This window comes from Lycorma delicatula, chromosome 2 (genome assembly GCF_047948215.1).
Source record: "Lycorma delicatula isolate Av1 chromosome 2, ASM4794821v1, whole genome shotgun sequence".
Classification (NCBI taxonomy): Eukaryota; Metazoa; Arthropoda; class Insecta; order Hemiptera; family Fulgoridae; genus Lycorma; species Lycorma delicatula.
In genome coordinates this window covers 178,245,761-178,267,450 of record NC_134456.1, presented here as the reverse complement: position 1 = coordinate 178,267,450, position 21,690 = coordinate 178,245,761, and the positions used below count along the sequence as shown (strand labels likewise).

The 21,690-nt window shown below is 32.5% G+C and overlaps 1 protein-coding gene across 2 annotated transcripts in view; it reads right to left on the bottom strand.

The window, feature by feature from the left end:
• Positions 1–1,557: 1,557 nt before the first annotated feature.
• Positions 1,558–21,690, bottom strand: part of LOC142319456 (eukaryotic translation initiation factor 2-alpha kinase 1-like) — a 121,873-nt gene continuing 101,740 nt past the window's right edge. For both annotated transcript variants that reach the window (XM_075356766.1, XM_075356767.1), the window contains 4 exons: positions 19,207–19,404; positions 15,711–15,896; positions 10,030–10,167; positions 1,558–3,575 (listed from right to left, as the gene is read on the bottom strand). In XM_075356766.1, coding sequence (XP_075212881.1) covers positions 3,327–3,575; positions 10,030–10,167; positions 15,711–15,896; positions 19,207–19,404 — 771 coding nt within the window. In that variant the 3' untranslated portion in view covers positions 1,558–3,326. The remainder of the gene's footprint in view (positions 3,576–10,029; positions 10,168–15,710; positions 15,897–19,206; positions 19,405–21,690) is intronic.

The following is a 21,690-nucleotide window of genomic DNA, read 5'->3' as shown; positions in this document are numbered from 1 at the left end:
AATATTAAAGCGACTATTCCAGGATGCCTTAGTATGTGGCCTATAAGTCTGTCTCTTCTTTTAACTATATTTTTCCAACTGCTTCTTTCTTCATCTATTTGCCGCAATACCTCTTTATTTGTCACTTTATCCACCCATCTGATTTTTAACATTCTCCTATAGCACCACATTTCAAAAGCTTCTAATCTTTTCTTCTCAGATACTCCGATTGTCCAAGTTTCACTTCCATATAAAGCGACAACACTCCAAACATATACTTTCAAAAATCTTTTCCTGACATTTAAATTAATTTTTGACGTAAACAAATTATATTTCTAAATATATTTCAGGCATAAAAACTGAATAAAAATTTTTTATGCCTGCTGTTTTATTGATATCATAAAATGTAAATAACAGTACACCCACAATATATCTTGCTACTTTCAACTGACTGACTGTAATAATGATAAGAAATTCACCAGCCTTACAATTCATAAATGAACTTTCTACATAAGTACATAATAACAATATATGATCTCATAATCATTATTTGGGTAAATAACTTTCCTTCCTACTTTTTAAATTTATTTGAACTTCAATAATGAAAGTACAGTATACTATATTGATGTAAGCTAGGCATTCATTTTTCTCAGATTTTAACATGTAGAAATTTGAGTTTTGTAGCATTACAAAATAGCTGTTCAGTGCTGATAATAACAATTTACCTGTACCAGCAGGTGATTTAGTTTTTAAATTTTGTAGGATATAAAATCAGAGAGGCTGGACGTTAAATTGATTTCAGATTTCTAATTTTATCAGTGACCGAATTTTATATCATTCATTATCTTTATGATCAGTGCAAGTATTAATATAAATCTTGGTAAACTACCACCATTTATATTAACTATTCTTATATTAATAAGTGAATAGAAAAAAGATGTAAATGCTTAAAAAATAACTTCAGAAAGTATTATTGTAATTTAAAAAAAAATCATTTATGACTTATTTTTATGTTAAATGAATTTTATTAATGTCTATGTAATTTTTATATTAGTGTTATAGTCTAGGACATAATTTACATGTATTTTACGGAAGAGGATAAGATGGATTAAAGTGAAAAAGTATCAGACCTTTCTCAGGAATTAACCCTATGCTGGCTAATGTAGAAGCTGCTGATCTAACCACTGGCTTGACTGGCCAGTACAATTACTGTTTCAATTAGTTTGTAACTGACCAATATAAAACTTTCTTCAACAATTAACTTAATTTGAGTTAAAATGACTACACTAAATAAAACTATAACTTAGTCATTGAGTATCTACTTAAGACCAGCAAATCAAACTCTTTCAGTTATGAAATACAAATGAAACAAATTTTTTTATATTTTTTAAATTTATATTTTAATATGAATAATGAAAAAATTTCAGGAAATATCCTTATATTTAAATATAGTGCCTTAACATCTTATTTTTTCTTTTTGTGAATACTAAAAAAAATGAATACTACAGATTAAAAATTCTGATAAAAAGTCAATTTTTTAACAGTTAAAAGAGGAAGTTTAAAAAAGTACAAAGAAACTCTTAACTCAGATTTTATTTGTAAAATGAAAAGGAAAAAATAAAATAAAAAAATGGTTTAACAAAATGAATTCTTATGAATTAAAATATTTTATAATCTTGCCACTTTTTATTTATAATAACTATAAATGATGTTAAAATTAAACAAAAAAAAAAGACTGTTAACACAAGACCATAACTCAATTCCTATTCCTAAACTGTCAAGTGCTCCAAGTTACAGTACATTTTAAGTAAATTTTTAGTTTTTTTTACGTTACTTTGAGTAGCTTCAAAAAACAGAAAGAAATTTATTAACTACTTAAGTTAATTGGCAGTTAAGAGAAATGATCATCAAAGATTTTCTTTCTTTTAACAAATAAAAAACAAACTCCAATACAAATTATAAATAATGTTCTAGTTTAGATCATACTTGAAAACAAAATTGTTAAACATATCTACTAATAAATAATATTAACAATTGATGAAATTCACCTTATCAGCACAATGATATGAAGCCATAATCAAGAAATTTTGACTTTTAATCAAAACTTGAAAAAAAATATATTAAAAAATGGCTTAACACTTGCATATTCAAATAATAACAAATTAATTAAATATATTAATAATTTTAATAAAAAATCATTTAATAATAATACAAATTTGATAAACAGGGAGCATACAGTCTTGTTTGTGAGGATTGCTACATGATAGACATGGGTATGACTAATCGCAAATTTTCCACATGTGCAAAAGAGTATATATATATATATATATACCATTAAAAATAATAAACCAGAATACTCCAACTTTGCCAAATATATAATAGAATACAGTCGGTCATACATACAATCATAATAATTTCAAGAAAATCTTAGATATTGTTATAAATATTACAATACTTCTAATTTGGAAAAATATCATATATATATATATATACTGTAATAATAAAAATTTAATTAATGAACAAAAATTAAAAAAAAAGATATATTATTTAAAAACTTACTAAATATAAATAAGTAATAATTTAATCTACTAATTAAATCTTTGATATCATGGAGTATAGTGGTAGGACTGGACAATCATGACTTTTACATTTTAACTGTGATCTTTTAAATTTTTAACTTTAATGCAATAATTTTATCTCCTGATGATGGTTTTCAAGTAAGCCTAAAGATCATGAGTTCATATCAATGTGCTGGTAAGGTGGATTTCATTAATTGTTAATATTACTTATTTAACATATCTGCGGTACCATGTTTGAGAAATTAATATCTACCAATATTTTAACTAATTTTTTTAGTTTGGTAAATTATTTAAATATGTCCTTGCTGTTGATACTATATTGATGCTAAATGAAAGACAGTTAATTTAATTTTGTTCCAAGCTGAATAGTTTTATTAAAAAAAAAAACTCTTAAAACAATATGAATGTCATAAAAGTAGATTGAATAAATTTATTTCATTACAATTTAATATTATGCTATTTTGGAGTAAATGAATAAAAGTAAAAATTTACAGAATTATTAAATGGTAGAATGGAATTATAATTAATCTTAATGAAAATAAATTGTGCACATTTAACAAAGCGAATAAACATTAAGAATTTATAAATGAAACACTAGGACTAAGACTAAGAAGTAAGAATACTAGTGACAAGTCTAACATTAAGTATTTATTATCAGTCTTCATAAGATCAGCAACTTCATTTATTGCCTTTGTTTATTATTCTAATTAAGACAAGCTAATGCCAAATGTACAGGCTAATCAATTAACAAAAAAAAGAAAAATCAAATTACGATCTATCAAGATTAGCGGATTTGTTAGCGTTAATATTAAATTCTGCCAATTGTTGTTTTAATTTAGTTATTTCACAATCCTTAGCAGCAATTTCCTCTCTCAACTGATCTATTAATTTGTCTTTTTCACATATAATAATACTGGCTGAAGCAAATTTATCTTTACTACAAATAGTCTTTAATAATTCACTAGCATTCGGCCTTTTACTTAAAGATAAACAAACTGTTTGGCTGATGATTTTTGCCTGAAACAAAAAAAAACAGCAATTCATTACACCTGCTGCAAAGTTAATTCTAAAAAAATATTAATACTCTGAACTTAACTGAATATTTGACATTCTTGAAGAGTTTAGAACATGATGGAGCTAAATCAATTCTGCACCAAATATTTTTATCTGGATAATGCATAAGTTGTTGGGTTAATGACTTATAAGGTGGGGAAAATTTAGCTTCTTATCAATAATTATGACTAAGAACTCAGCTGCCTAGGATTTGTACAGCAAATAATACATTAAGGCACCGGTAAAGAAAAAGCAGCCTTTGGACTGATTATTTTAATATGCACCTTTTTCTTTAATAATTATTTAGGAACATTATCACAAAAACCTTCTGAAAGATTTGCCTTAATAAGGAAATTAAAGAGTGAAGTAGGAAATTAGGAGTGAAGTAGGAAATTAAAGAGTGGAAGGGAAAGTGGAGAGTGAAGTGGTTTCCTTCATTGAACTGAATCTACTTTCGCATGCCAGCACACCAAGTCCACTAAGTGGAAGAAATATTTGTACAGGAAATAAATTTACTTGATCACTATAGGGAATGGTAGTAAAATGAATATTGTTACTTTCAAGAACATTTCTAACAGTTACCTCTTACACCTTAGATACTACACATATAGCACAACCTAAGAATGACAGTATAGGCAATTTTATAAAGCCACATCCTGTGAAATTCAAAGTAGTCAACACATTTGAATTCTGAGACTACAAGAAAATTGGGACAATGATGAATTGTAATACTGTTGTATATCATTATAATGGAAAATATGAAATGAAAATTCAAATAAGATGCTAAGAATAGACTCATCTACTGCATTATTATATTATTGCATATGTTATATTAATAGAAACATCTTTGCAAACTGTCTCGCAGAATTCTATGAACCAAACACATCCAAACAGTATGAAATTTATATAGTAGTAATTTGCCAAAAAGTAACAATGTATAGAAAAAATTAAATGTACAATCTGACTACAGTAAACTTAACCACTTCAAAACGACTTAACCACTGAATAAAAGATTCAAGAAATCTTCTGAAAGCACATTTTCACTAATTTATTTAGAATGAAGTGTTGTTTTATTAAAATTATGGAATAATCTTAAAAAGTAGAAAGTAGATCAGTGGGCCACACATGAATTGATGGTTAGTTAGATTGATAGTAACTAAGTAACTGTAAATATGAATAACTAATTTATTGATCACCTGTTCTTAGTCATTCTCTGTCTAGCAGTGGTTGTGAAAGTACATGTTTTCTAGTGTTCTGTGTGTGTATACCTGAATAACATTTCCAGTGCTGGCTGGATACCCAGTCCAGCCAGCGATAGTATTATGTCTTTTGTTTGACCTTCTGATCAAACAGGATGAGATTTAACATAGTTTACTTTCATTTTATTTTAAATATTCTTATTTTTTATTTTTTTTACCAGTGTCTAACAATTAGTCAAATATGTAGATTTTATTTTTAGGCTTACGACAAAGTAATTCTGTTACTTTCGAACTATTTTTTAGATTAAGTAGTGATTAGTATTAAGTAAATCATTTTTACTTAAATTTTATTTAGTCATTCACTAATAGAGACTTTTCCAGGTTTAACCACCCACTTGTAATAGCAATTTACACTAATTTATCCACTTAATTTTTATTTTTTTAAAAATAAGTTAATTTATTATTTTTGTGAATTTAAACTTGTACTAGTTAATTAATTTATTAATTTAGGCTAATGGTGACGAATTGCCCACCATCTCCTTGGAAATTTCCGGCAGAGAGTTTCTAACTTTGGGAGCCCAGAAGAGGGCCAAGCGCAAGGCGTTGGCCCTGATGAAATATTTCTATATTTTACGCAATATAGAAATTCAGACCTACACCCAAATTCGAGGTGCGACAATAAAGTAATGAGACTGATGTGAAAAAAATGTTGCTTACCGTTTTAGTCATATTTAGTGTTGTCTCCTTAGAAGTAGTTCCCCTCTGATTGCACACACTTATTCCAGCGCTTCTGCCATTGATGGTAACATTTCTGGAACTCATCTTCTGTAATATCCTCCAAGACCCTCGTCACAGCTTTTTGAACATCTTGTGTTGTTTGAAAATGGTGTCCCTTGACCGCCATTTTGACTCTTGGAAATAGAAAAAAGTCGCACGGAGCGATATCTGGTGAATAAGGTGGCTGTGGTAGTACAGAAATTTGTTTTGAGGTTAAAAATTGCTGAACTGACAGAGCAGTATGGGATGGCGCATTATCGTGATGCAGAATCCAATTATCAGCAATGTTGGGACGGACACGAAGAACTCGTTTAAGAAGTCTTTCTAAAATTTCTTTGTAGAAATATTGGTTAACTGTTTGTCCAGGAGGCACCCGCTCTTTATGAACAATTCCCTTGGAATCGAAGAAGCACACAAGCATGCATTTCACTTTTGACTTTGACATGCAAGCTTTTTTTGGTCTGGGTGATCCCTTTGAGCACCATTGCGAACTTTGGCGTTTTGTCTCTGTATCGTATTGAAAAAACCGCGCATGCATTTCACTTTTGTCTTTGACATGCAAGCTTTTTTTGGTCTGGGTGATCCCTTTGAGCACCATTGCGAACTTTGGCGTTTTGTCTCTGGATCGTATTGAAAAAACCAACCTTCATCACCAGTAATAACACGGCTCAACAAATCTAGATTGATTTCCGTTTGCTCTAACAGATCGGCTGCCACATTTTTCCGTGTTTCTCGTTGTTGTTGTGTGAGATTTTTGGGGACCATTTTTGCACAAATCTTTCTCATACCAAGATCTTCAGTTAATATTAGAGGAACCGTTTCTCGATTGATGTTGAGTTCTTCTGTAATCATTTTCACGGATAATCTTCGATTAGATCGTACAATTTCACGCACCCTGGTCAAGTTGACATCTGTCCGTGAGGTTGATGGTCGTCCACTGCGGTCTTCATCTTCAACATTCGTTCTGCCTTCACTAAAAATTTTATGCCACCGAAAAACTTGAGCTCTTGACATAACCTCCTCTCCAAAAGCCTTCTGAAGCTTACCAAAGTTGTCGTCGCGTTTTCACCCAATTTAACGCAAAAAGAAATGGCATACCGTTGGGCAATATTTTGCGGTTTCATTTCTGTGACGAGAGACACAAATACGTGTTCACTTATTACAGCACAACTCACGACTGAGCAGTTGCATCAATGTGCCGCTTGGACTAGAAGTAGCTTATAGACCAAAGTCAAAGATGGTGTGCCTACGCAAGCTGCAGGGTTGCCACATCTTGCAAAGAAAAATCAGTCTCATTAATTTATTGTCGCACCTCGTAAGTCGACCAGTAGGTCACTTAACAAGGGGAAGGCAACCTCATTCCGGTCCGCGCAGAAGCCGGCGAAAAACCCTGCACCCCCCAACCAGTCCAATCATGGTGTCTCGCGTGGCATTACCAAGTCACTATCACGACCGCCACCGGCGGAGGAAGGCCACACCCCCGGTGCAATGGTTAACATACCCCGGCGGCACGTTCACCCCAACCTGCGGAAGTCCCAAAGCGAATCACAAACAATACCAATATAATCGTGGCACAATGCCAATGCGCCTACCTCCAATCAATCCAATATCTAAGCCGGAACCCTAGCCACCCGGGATCCTACCACGATCGAGTACCTCGATTAAACTCCCTCTGCAGACCTGCACACTGCAAGGGCGCGAAGGAAACCAGCCATTATAGACCACTCCTCGCGGATCATCCAGTTCATACGGAGATTCAGAAAGGAATGTATTTTTTCAAGTTCGCTAACAGCTCGTGAACGTTCGACCTCGTATCGGAGACAGACCTAAAGGACGTGATCCACTGTGATTGAGGGAGACCCATCCAATCGCACCTAAAACAAGCCCCGAGAGAAACTTTGTATATACCGATTGAGGGAGACCCATCCAATCGCACCTAAATCAGATCTATAGGAAATATACCATGCGTGTAGTGACCTGTGGGGGATTCATTCCACCTGACCTGCCAAGACGCAAGGCTTCGGTCTCTAATCTCCTGCTTTCGATCTGACGTCAACAGATTGTTTACCTTGGAAATGTAGCGTTCCCTACGCTCAGTAGCCAAGATATCTATTGGTTTGACTCCGGCTATAACACTGACTGCCTCCCGCGAGACTGTTCTGTAACCGTTGTTCTATAACCCAATGCCGTTCGCAATAGAAACGATCGAGGACTTCAGCTCGGACCATTCTCCGGTCTTACTAGAGTTGGGCCTAATAGGAGCCGAGCGAGACCCACCACCAACATCCCGAAGGTCAGTGAACTGGAGTAAGTTCCACGAGGCTTTCCAACGGGATTTTAGGCCGGTAGTTCCAGAACTTCTGGCCACACCGGAGGACATCGACGACATAGTCGATCGCGTCACGTCGTCCATAAACGAGGCTCTGTCTTATAGCACTATGGAGAAGGCTGCACGGCCCCTCCGTAACGACTCCCACCTCATATCTCCGCGGCAATCTTCGAAAAACGCCGGCTGAGGAGGAGATATCGCCTCATCCTACCCCCCGATGACAAGCGGGCATTTTACTGACAAACGGACAGGGTGAAAGTGTTGCTGACAAAATATCGCGAAGAATATTGGAGTGATTATCTCGTCTCAATATCGAACGACATCTCTTCGGTGTTCAGGTTGAATAAACGGCTACGCGAAGGAAAGAGGCCTTGCCACCCAGTGCTGGGGCGACGAGGTTTTTTGACTTATTCCGAGTCGGACCGGGCTGAGGTCTTCGCGGACACACTAGACTCCAAACCCCGCCGGCCCGAACAACGAACATACAACCAAGGTGGAATATTTTGTCGCGGACTACTTCGCTCACATAGAAGATACTCCTGCGAAATAAACCGCGTAACTGAAGCAGAAGTGACCGCGGCATTCAAAGCCACAAGCCGCGATAAGTTCCCAGGGGTGGACGGGATCAAGGTCTGAGCATACCGGAATCCACAGCGACCATGGCCACCCTTTTCACGTCCATTTTGTGCGTAAGTTTTTTCCAGAATGCTGGAAAACGGCGAAGGTGGTATGTCTGCCCAAACCAGGGAAAAGTCTATATTCCCCGGAATTATAGGCCAATTTCCTTACTATCGGCATTGTCAAAACTGTTCGAACGAATTTTCCTCGAGCGACTTCGGCGATGTCTGGGGAGTTCGCCGAGGAGGAGGTCGGTCTGAGCAGTTCAGGTCAGAGAAAGCCACTCGATGACCCTCCAACTAGTTCTACTGGTGGAGAGCGCTATCAGAGGATTTATCAGGAAAGCGGTGACCGCGGACGTTTTCTTGGATGTGGCTGAAGCCTTTGATAAAGTTTGGCATAAAGTTTAACTGCTTTATGCGCCGATGATACGACATATTACTTAGGTCATTAAAAAGATTTGTGCGCATAAAGTCTCATATTGAGCGTAAAGTTGTTACAGTTGATAAATGTATAGACATACAGTTGTTTTTTCGACCAAAATTAAATCAATTTTATTTACTCCATTTCAGTATCATACAATACTACTGAATTATTAAATATAATATAACACCCTTACTAGTGCTTAACAAATAATTAAACTTACAGTTATGTTGTATTTTATTCAAATAAAATGTAAAATAAATACATGAACTAATGTTAATTTAATCTACCCCATTATAATATCCTACAATAGTGTAGGTGTAGATAAAATCTAATGTCCTAATGAGTGCTTAATAATAATTGAACACATAGTTTTGTTGTATTATGCTCTGAAGGTGTCCTCAACATGAAATAGATAAGACGCTGCTACCTGACTGGAGCCTTTTCATTGTCTACAGTCAAGTTAGTGGAAGACATCGTTCTGCAATTAGTAGGGAGAAAACAAACTTCCGCTAACCTTGTGTTTCATTCCGTTCTTAGTCACACCTCTTTTACTTCAAGGCATAATAAAAAAACATTTGTTAAAATTATTCAAATTCTCCAAAATATGGAACAAAATTATACAGGTGTGTCAAAAGATCCATTATTGTTAATTTGAACTGACTTAAGCAAAAGAAACATTTTCACTATAGAAAACCACAATCATCTTGGAGCAACCCTAACTATAATTGACAAATTAATCTTAATTAAAATCAAATTTTTTAAATTAGAAAAGGATAAAGACTTTTTTAAAAAATAAATCTCTTCCAAGATTCTAAGTTGAATTTAAAATTGCAGAGGTATCTCATATGCGTGGGGTATATTATGTTCCATTTTTAATGTTTTTATGTTCCTTATGTTAAGTCAATTTAATTTTATAAATATTACTTTAAACTCACTCTATATGACAAACTGTAATTAGAAGAATTAAACAAAAATACGAACTTACACTGTGTAAAAATAGAAAGAAAAAAGCACCAATGACTGATATATACACAAGGTACTTGAATAAAGTTTAGTAAAATATACTTACCAAATCAGGCCATTTAGCAGTCAATTCAGCCGGAATCTGTCCACGCTTTAATTGTGATATAACTTTACTACGTTCCATTTCTGTGTGGAATGGTCGAATTAATTCCAACAGAATTATTCCTACACTATAAATGTCACTCTAAAAAAAATGAATTATAAAATTAAGCAGCACACCAATATTGGTTAAGATGTATGATTGCTAGGTCCACAACAAAATGTTATTCTTATACAAGACTAATTGCTCCCAAAAGTGGTATAGCCACTGTCAGAAATAACAAGCATCCCAAGCCACATTTACTAGGGAAAGTGAGGAATGAAGTAATTTCCCTTCACCTTCACTGAGCTAATTACTGTTACACATCAATTCAACAACCCCAAGCTAAACACAGCTGATTTTTTGACTTGCATACAAAACCCTCACTTTGCTTATATATATATCTTATATTTCATATTGCTAATACTTAATGTAATCATTAATTTTTAACTTTACTAAACATAATAAAGCAAAATAACAATGTGAAATAGAACATATACTCATATACAATAAAAACTGCATATTATGACACTATACTCCTCATACTAAAGGGTTGATAAACATATTTGATCATGTTTATACAAGTCAAAAGATATTCACATGAATATGAAGCTAACATAAAGCTATTTATAGCTTTCCTTTTTTGGAAATTAACAGTACACTTTCTTTATTCTATCAATGAGATAAATCTATTGAGTGAACAGTGAAATCTAATTTTATTTATTTTCTCATAAGTATGTAAACAGTATGAGCAGTTTTTTTGTTACATGAATATCAGCTTTATAATAAATCACACGTGAAAAAATTATACCTTTCATTAAAGAAAGCCTATCATATTTTCCTTAATTGCAAAACAGTGTTCGGAATAAGGTATCAGCTTCTTATAAAACATACTTTAACTAAAGACTATTCAAGATGATCAGTATATTGATAAAAAATCTAAATGTTTCATACTATATGTTTCTTCCTGTCTAAATTACACCTGAAAACCTTTTTCTAAAAAAGTTTAAAAAACATTTTTTTTAAACTATTTGCTAAATTAAAAATTAGCATGAAAATGAAACATATTGTTTTACCGTGTTTTTAGTTATAAGTTCTTTGTAGCTAACTGCCTTATGATTTCCAAGGAAATTGTTTACAACCTTTTTAAAAAATTTCCACTCAGCAACGTCATAGTCATTCAAACTGTCTTCAAATTCAATATCATTCATTAGTTTTCTTATTTGCAATCCAACAAATATACCTTCTTTTACCTTAGCATTACTTCTATTAGGGAACTTGTTTTTTAGAAAGTGAAATTCAGTCCCATTATGACCCAATGCTTTAACAAAATTTTTCATTAAAGCTAGTTTATTATGTATTGGCAGAGAGTAAACTTTTTCAGGTTTTACTAATTCTGGACTCACAACATTTTTCTCTCCTACAATCAGTGTTTCTCTTTTTGGTCATTTTTAACATAATATTCTTTGATTCTTCCTATTTCTGCTGCCCTTCATAAAAGAAGCAATACAATTTAGTATACCCAAGTTGTAAATCAAGTAATAGTGCTATCACCATCTTCAGGTTTCCACAAATGTTTCTCATACTGAATCATATTCAACACAAGTTTCATATTTTCATATGACTCCATGTGAGCTGCATGAGCTAAAGAGATTGATGGGTCATTATCTCCAACACGAAGAAGGACTGCTTTCAAACTATGCTATGAGAAGTTTATAAAAAGACACCATTCATCAGGATGGTGCCTTTTGATTTGAATTGTAAATTTTGAATTAATAACCTAAATAATTTTAATGAGTGTGTCCAAAAGGAATTATTATAGTAAATATTGTTACTAATGAAATAAATATTAATAGCACTAAGAGACTGGAGACCGGTAAAAAACAAAAACTTACAGTTTTATGCACTTGTGATGCATAACAACAAGCAGTGTTTAACAACAAACTCAGCAAAATTAGATACATCTTCAGCAATACCACTGCATATTAAAGAAACTATTGATATTTAAAACAAATATATGTGTTTTATATGTCCTAACCCAGGATATAATTCTGTGCTGCAATTTGGAGAGAATCAAGGCATAGTAAAACATGCGGTATATTTATTTTAAATATGTCCAAAAATTCTAGTAAAGATTCTGCATCTTTAAAGTATATAAAGACCTCTTTCTGAAGGAAAAAAATTTTAAAATTCCCACTTCCTGTCATGGTAAACACTTACTTTAATAATGTGCTGTAATAGATACCATCCTTTCAGTCATGATGTGGGAATTTATGCTTGATCCTTGGATAAATTTAGATCATGAACAAATAATATCATTTAATTCTGACTGATTGATTAATTAAGTGTGGTTCAATTCTTGTATTTTCTAAAACATCTGGGTCTCTCTTTGTTCATCATCTGATAAATCTGCACAACCTTCAATATCAACAGCTTCATCTTTATCTTATTTCCATATTTTTGGTGGTGCTATAATTGGAAATTGAGACTGTGAGGTACAGGTCTAATTGCAGAGGGAATATCAGGTTATTTAAGTGTCTAATCTTAGCTGTTATCCCTAATATTTTTGTTATACAAAAATAGCAGTCCATGAAGTGATCCTTTGGTTCTACCCAAACTATTGGCATTGCAAATGTCATATGACAAAATCCATTCAACTAACCAGTCAATAACATTACACATGAATTGTTGCAAATGTGAGGAGCCCAGAACCTGTCCTGATCACCTACCATTAACATCCAAAATATAGCTCATGATTATTTATCAGTGGAATTATATTTCTCGTCTGAGACTTTAATGTTTCTTTACCATAAATGTGTCACAAACTGTCTGGATGGTTAATGCAACTGTATGGCATTTTTATTAAAACATTCATTGCAGTAACACCCACAAACACGTGTTGCAAAACTTTAAACACTTTATATATACAGAGTGGTCCAAAAATCGCAGTATAGCGTATTATTTCAGAAGTTATAAAGAAAATGAAACATTTGGATACATCAATGTAAATCAGGTATGAGGGCCCACCTTTGGGGCATAACACAACAACAACCGTCATTTTGAAATCCACCATTTTAAATCGCCATCCATTTATTTGAATGGGAAGGGAGTCATGTGGCATATCAAAACAGACTGAAATTTTATCAGGAATTCATTTCTGCAATCAGATTTCACATAACTGTTATGGTGTAGAAGTTATTGGGATCCAAAAGTTTGAAAATGTTATTTTTTTGCAGGTAACATATGATGGATATGATGAAGGAAGAGCGAATTGAGGTGATCCTGATGTCTGGTGAACAAAGCAGTTGAGTCATTGCAGCAGATTTCAACAGGCGCCACCCAGAGAGACCACCAGTTTCACATAACACTGTTGCATCTCATATCAAAATTCAAGGAAACTGTAAATGTGTCTGACAGGCGATGTAGTGGTCGTCCCAAATCTTCCACTGATGAGACAACCTCGATGATGGTCTTGGCTGACTTTTCGAAGAGCCCACAACGCAGCACTTGACATCTTGCAAGTGACATTGGTGTTAGTCATTCCTCCATTCTGCGTATTCTTCATAGCAACAAATGGAACCCATTTAAGATGCAAATGCTGCAAAAATGTTCTGAGGATGACCTAGAAAGACATGTTGAGTTCTGTACATGGGCATTATGTCAATATCAGAACAACCCTACATTCCCAGAGTATCCTGTTCAATGACGAGGCAATGTTTTATGTCAGTGGCGAGATGAGCCAGCAGAATCACCGATATTAGTGTGATGAAAATCCCCACTGGATTGACCATCCAATGTTGTTAGAGATGTTAAAATTATGGTGTAGTGTGGGATGTGGGGCACTGTCTGGTTAGATCAATCTTCATCAATGGAACCCCTAATTCCGAGCGGTACTTGGACATGCTGAGAGACACTGTCTTTCCTTCCCTTTTAAATGAAGATGGAACATTCCCTTCGTTTTTTCAACAAGATGGTGCTCCGCCACACCTAAATGTTCATCAGTGGCTCGATGTCCAGTTGCCTGGGCAATGGATTGGTCAGCGTCGCCCAGTGGAATGGTCACCAAGATCACCCGATTTCCCCCACACCTATGGACTTTTATTTGTGAGGGCATTTGAAATAACTTGTTTATACAGAGAAGATTTGTGATATTCACCATCTATAACAAAGAATTACGCTGTGCTGCACAGAAATAGCATCAGAGGTGCTTCTGCGAGTTTCTGCTGACTGGATTAAGCGACTGGAGTTATGCATTCAACAAAACGGTCGACTTACTGAACACATCATGTAGCCCTCCAGTGTCAGTTTTTGATGCCAATAACTCCTATGCCATAACAGTTATGTAAAATCTGATTGCAGAAATGAATTCCTGGTAAATTTCAATCTGTTTTAATATGTCAAATGATCCCCTTCCCATTTAAATAAATGATGTCGATTCAAAATGGTGGCCATTGTTGTGTTATAACCCAAAGGTAGGCCCTCATACCTAATTTACATTGGTGTATCTAAATTTTTTATTTCCTTTACAACTTCTGAAATAATAGGCTGTACTGCAACTTTTGGACCATTCTGTACCTTAATATAGCATATAAATTGACTTAACAGGGAAAAATAAAATCACAAATTGGTAGGAAAAGTAGGTACAACACTAAATGTTACACACATAAGAATTCACACTTGACTAATGTAGTTGAAATTTTTCTTAGTCAGCATGATGCATTGTTTATTGTTAATAGTATTCATTCAGTAGTAAGTTATCAAAACAAAATTCATATATGCTGTGCAATGAGTGACTAACGGGTGACAGTTCCATTTAGAAAAAAAAATGACATGAATCAACGTATCATTTGTAATCATTTTAATTACTGTTTAAGCAATAATGTTAATGGGTGGTGGTGGTGGTGGTGGTGATGATGATGATAATACTTATTTTTCATCACTATTTATTTATCAAATCAAATAAATTATAATTTATTTAGCAACTTATCTGCTACAGTAAATAATATAGGAAAAAATATATTGTACTTGCATTGTTCATGCACGTGTACTTGCTGAAAACAGGAAGGGCAATTACAAAAGAGTCCGATAGGGAAATTCTGACTTCATATTTGGAATAAGGATCCAAAAATACATACGATTCAGCAAATATTGGCCACAATAAATTCATTGTAGACCAGTGTGATCAATGTTTTCACTGGATTTAAATGAAAAACTAATAACAATGCAATTTTTACAAGACTACCACTTAATGGATGTATGTGGTTACATTTGATCAATTTCCAGCAGGTAAAGTTGTAATGTGTATCATACTTTTTAGGACATGTATTCAGGGCTATTGAATTACATTACAAAAGCAGTAGGAAAAAGCAATATGGTATGAAAGGACAGTTTGATCTTTTTCCCACTTCACTTCTATTCTAAAATGTTCTTTTAAAGATTAACTTTATCAAGCAATATTTTGTGTTAGGAATGCAGTTTCCTTTTTTTTTCATTTCACAATTTAAAGTCATTCACATAAAAAAACCTCTTTATCAGTTGTTTTTGTTGCAATGTTATTTTTTACAATTCTATACTAAATAGTGCATTCGTGGCCAGTGGCTACTCATTATATGATTTACTAAATTTATGAAAATTATAATTGCTATTACCTTGGCACTACAAATTCCACTGACTTGTTCAGGAGCAGCATAAAGCTTTGTACCAATCCGTCCTTTGTGCTGAGAAGACTCTTTAGATACAAGTGGTACTGTAGTGTGTGTTAGCAAACAACAAGCAAGACCAAAATCACCAACTTGGACTTGACGAAGGTCTTCACTCACAAATATGTTACTTGGCTAAAATGATAAGTTTCTATAATATACATATTATATGTAAATAGAAAAAAGATATATGCTAACAGATCATTTTTTACTGAAACACTCATACAAAACTGAACTAATACAATCTCTCGATAAAATTACATTTCAAATGACATATATATTATTTTTTAAATAACAGTTTTTGATTATACTTGCTAACCATCTAGAATTAAGACTAGAATTAAAAGGTAAGTGTATCCAATTAAGCATTTCATTAACAATGGAACACTCAAAAGTTTTAGCTGCAATTTTTGCCTCTTCAATTTTTTTTCTTAAGTATATTGTAACTGAGTAAGTGCTCAAGAAGCAACTTTTGTCAGGTGAGGCCTCCATATATGTTTTTAATGATCACATAAATACAGGATGGAGTGCTACAGAACATGAAAAACAGCCAAACTGGGATTTAAACTTGAAACCTTATCGATGTAGGTAAAGATATTACCACCCCACCTTAAGAGTTTGGTGGATTGTTTAACTTCATATGATGACACATTTCTAGCTTGTGTTTTTATCACTGTCATGATAAATCCATAATGCAAACTATTAAAACCAGTTCATAGTAATTATTACATAATGTTGTACAGTAAATAGAAAAATATAATGCAAAAAACATATTTTAGATACTGTTCCTATTTATCAGAAAATAATAAAAATATGTAAAAACCTCAATCAGATATTAACCCAATCAATACAATCAAATTAATTTTACGTATATACATTTACAAAAAATGATGTATACAGTGGAAAATGTTTGGCACAAAAGTTAATAACATGAATAACAGGTAGTATTACCCAGAACTGGACCAACGAATATTTCCAAGTATAATATAAAATTTTTACTTGAAAAATAGCAAAAATAAAAAATAAGACAGCAAAAATAGTTAATAATAAATGTACATTAAGAATAAAATTTTTTGCTGGTTTTTATATGACTGTTTAAATACACCCAAATACAATAACTAATCTCACTAGTAATTTATTTAAATGGTTTAATAAGCCATTCAGCCAAAAAGAAAGGAAAAAAATCTTACTTTAAAATTACTTGAAACAGGTGTTATCATTCTGGATGTTCATAATTTGTTTTAAACAGCACAAAAACCCAAGATGTTTATTGATTAAAATCATTTTATCCACCTCAGCTTCTCTTAGTGCTTATGCCTTGAACACAAGGAAAATTAGACAGAATTCACCTAAATTTTCTAAAATATTTTATTGCATATCAATTGCATTAAAATGTTTCAGCCTTTTAGAATGTGTGTGTGTGTGTGACTGTTTATGAGAACATATCTGCAGTTTCAGTTTTAACAGACAACATCAAGGAAACAGTGCATGTTAAAAACTGTGGAGGTGCATGTGAACTGAATTTTGAAAATAATAATTGAAAGAAATAATTCAAAAGTATTTATGGTTCTATTATTGAGCTGTATTTATCAAGATTTACATGATGACTCAGGAAGTAAAATGATAACAAATTAGAATTATAAAATAATGTATAATTATAATTACAACCTCTATCGTGGAGTGATAGATTCTATGCTTTCAATTGAAAGATTCAAGGTTTGAATCTTGATTAGGCTCAGCATTTTTTCACATGGTTCAAAATCTATTTCTTAACTAATATAAAAATTAAATTTTTTTTTATAAGTTAATACTCCTTAACTGAATATGTTAATTTTTTAACTGTTAATGTTAATAATATTAACAGTTAATATTTCTTAACTATATAAAAAAAGAGTAGTGTAATTGTAATTGGGCTTACAGCTGTAGTTACAGAGAAAAAAAAGAATAAAATTACAGACATTTTCAAGAAAAAATTGCTCTACGGCCACTGAAGCTTCACCAGAATGATAATAAATTGTTCATATGTAAAAAAATATTTCTTTATTAAAAAATGCACATAACTTTCAACAGAATAATTTTATTATTACACGGAAGAATATCTTAAACTACTTGTCTACATAATTGCACCATTATTAAGACACTTTTCATATTTTCACTTTTTTCATTCCTTCCTCAAAGAACAACACTGTCAGTGAAGATAACCTAAGATAATGCTGTACAACAGCATTTTTTACCATGCATTTAGTGAAAAATGCTGTTGTACAGCATTTTTCCCCAGCAAGGGGAAAAGGGATCAGCCAATCCCAGCAAGGGATTGGTAAAGATGGAAAAACAAATGTAGTCACTCGGCACTGTATCAAGTAAGAAAAGACAGTCCAGACTAATCGCTTGGTTTTATAAACCTCCATCAACACTTCCAACACCAGATGAGAGCAGAGTCTATGATAGCCTACATTGTGTGCTATGATTTCATGTAAAACTGTTAGTGAAATTTCAGGAAATTTAATACATAAAAAAGAAATTGAAAAGCATTGATTTTCTTTTTTTCATTCTTTCATATTTTCCTGTAACTAAATTGTTATTAATGACAGACAGGCACCCAATCCTTTGCACATCATGCACACTATTACATCTTCATTAAACTCCTGCACCCATTTTCTAACCATTTCATCACTCCATACCATAAATTTTCACTAATTTCATAAACTTCACTAATTTGCTAATGAATATCAATTCTCATGTTTAAAAATCAGATAACTGCCCTAATTTAAAAATTGGCAGGAATCTTGATCGACTTAAAAATTTTAAATTACATTCAATCAACTTTAAACAAACACTGAAGTACCTGTAATGGCATCTATCACAAGCCAATGAATGGGAAAATGTGGTATGACGCTCAGAACTGTGATCAAAGTGCTGCAGCAATGATAGAAAGAAAAATACTATTTTCTGGACATGCCTTGAATTTATTATGCTTAATAACAAGTAATAATACTTTATATCTGCTTTTTTAAGCATCAATCATTTAAATAAACCTTGTCAATTAAATCTTACTACATGACTAATTTTTATGGGAATTGAACTATTGTGCTTTTAATACAATCTAAGACAAAAGCAATCTGAGAACTGCTTCATTAATTTAAAATACATTAAATTAAGCAAATGAAAAAACTTCACGCACGTTTATCCATGCACAAGAAGGTATGTAATCAATGATAAAGCTGATGTGTCATACTCTATCTCAACTGACAAACATACATTACAGATAACTTCTTTTTCTTTTTTAATGAAACTTAGATATATGAAATAGCAGGCCCTAGCTGGGAATTGAAAAAGCCAGTGTTGTTCAGTCAATTGAACAAGCAGCCTCTGTGCAGACTTCTATACCAACCTGCCAGTGATATGAAAATAAAGAAAATATAAAATAAATTTTATGTTCACATGCCTTAATGTCATGATGAACAATGCCTTTATCATGTATATATTCAATTCCCCTTAATACTTTAATGAACAATGATAAACACTGCTGAATATTAACATTTGTATCATTGTTAACTGGTGATGACAACCTGTTTCGCCTGTCCAACCACTCCCTCAAATTTTTCTCGCACAACTGCATCTGAACAAAGAGTGTTGCCCAATCCTGCAAATAAAAAGAAAATTCATAAACATAAAGTAGGACTAAATTAAAACTACTTAGTTTTGATGATTACTTGTACTGATTACTTGAGTTCACCTGAGATGCGGAGTGCTCTTGGCAAGGTGCAGTCAGATGCAAAAACTCACGGACTTCATGCAAGAACTACATGAAACTAACTTATAATTGTAATTATATTAATTGCTGTAGTAGCAATTAATTTTACAGTTATGTGCTGTTTCTATGGCATTACGTTACCATGATAGGGGTGATTTTTCCTTCCAGTAAGCTGGTGTTGCAATCAGAGCTTATGGGGTGGCATTTGGCAGGTTATAAGATATTGGCCCAAGGAAACAGGAGCTAAATGATTTTCAGACTATGTTGTTCTATTTTGTGTCAGAGGACCCTATGGTTTTGCTGAAGTAAATAAAAAAAAAATATTACAAAGGAGTTGCTACAAATATTTCAAAACTAACATCAATTTTACAAACTAAAAATTGCCGATTATAAAAAAATATTAAATAAAGGAATTATGTTCTGATCAAAGAAGTGCAATCTGTATTTTGCCTTTGGTAAGGAATGCAGAATGTTTTAAATTAAAATAATTTAATGTTTTTCATCTTCTTTATCTAAGGAAAATAACTCAATCTTTTTTTCAAGAGACAGTTATGTAATCATAATAAGATGAGAGAACAAAACGATATAACCTTAATATCATGTAAATGTACATTTTAGTATATACAGAAAGTCCTATGAAGACATTTACAAATGTAGCAGCCGATTGATTTTCTGCTATTTCTCATAGTCACCACAAGTCAAAAGAAGTACACGATTTGTCCAATCCCATCAGTAGGCAATTCATTATTTGGAAATACACAAAAGAGCTTGCCTAATGATTGATACATTATCTTGTTGGATAATAGTAGAATGCAGAATAGTAAGATGCATAATCACAAAATGATTTAACACATTAAAATATCCTGGCCATCAAGATGTTATTGGATATGACATCATAAGCTAAACACCACCAGCATTAACAATAATCCAAAATGCAATTCCTTTTTATTTAAACTCTTTCTGTTTCATTCCATTAGGGTTTGAAATATTTTAATAATGACAGTTAATAAAATCTTCTGATATAGTAAAAGGTAGATCCAAAAACATAGTACAGAGATACCATTCAGGATGAGCTTCATGAAGCTTGACAACTCAAGAACAAAATTCTGTTCCTCTATTCAGATCATTCTTAAAAAGGCCATGGGCAATGTGACTTACAGAAGTTAAGTTTTTATTTCTTTAAAATTTAATGAACAGCTGATTTAGATACACCAGCAGCGAAGATTAATTTTCTTAATGAACTTGGTTAACCCAAGACTCAGTAAAGTAGTACACACAGTTTCTTCTTTTTCCATGTCTGAAGTCTGACTGTATTTTTTTACTACCTTCCTGGTTCATCATCATCTTCCACTTCACAAATTATGTACATATTAGAGATCAGTACCTAAATAGATAACTGTAAAACATCTTACTGTCATTGAGACATTTTCAAATGCTATAATCCAAATAGCACATATTAATTTTTTTGGACAATAGAATAAATATGTTTTGAAGATAATTTCATGCAAGTTAAACCAAACTGTAGTTATTATTCTTTATTAATTTTTTTTATAGATATGGAGTAACAATGTATTGGATGCAGAGTTAACAATGTACAATAAAATGAAATTATTTTAGGTAATTAAAATGTTTGAAAACTGGATTTTTTTTAAAGGTTACCTAACAGTTGTTTTAAAGGTTGTCTGTTTTAAAACAGGCTTATATTTTATGTCTATTTTGATATCCATGCAACATTTCAGTCAAAATAATAAGTAACTATAACCAGATAATGATATAAACCTCTTTATAGGTTCACTGTGAATTTATAGCACTCAATATTAAAAAACTATAGAAGAATAAGTAATACATAGTAGTAGGAGTAATAGTAATATAAGTAGTAGTGGTAAGAATAAGTAGTCTGAAGAGCATGCTTTGTTTCTACCAGGTTTAAATATGGGTAAGACAATGGCTTTCAACCAGATGAGTATTATATATATGCAATAGGTGATGAAGTGCCAAATTGGGAAGGTTTGAGAGCATACTGATATAAATGTTATCAGGTTCAGGGGAAGTGTCACGTGATTTTTTTAATGCATGTGATAATTTGTTGAATGCAATGGTAGCATTTAATTCACCAACCAAATCACCAAAGATTTCTAAAGATGTTACCTCTTTTTATATAAGCTTTGTGAACAT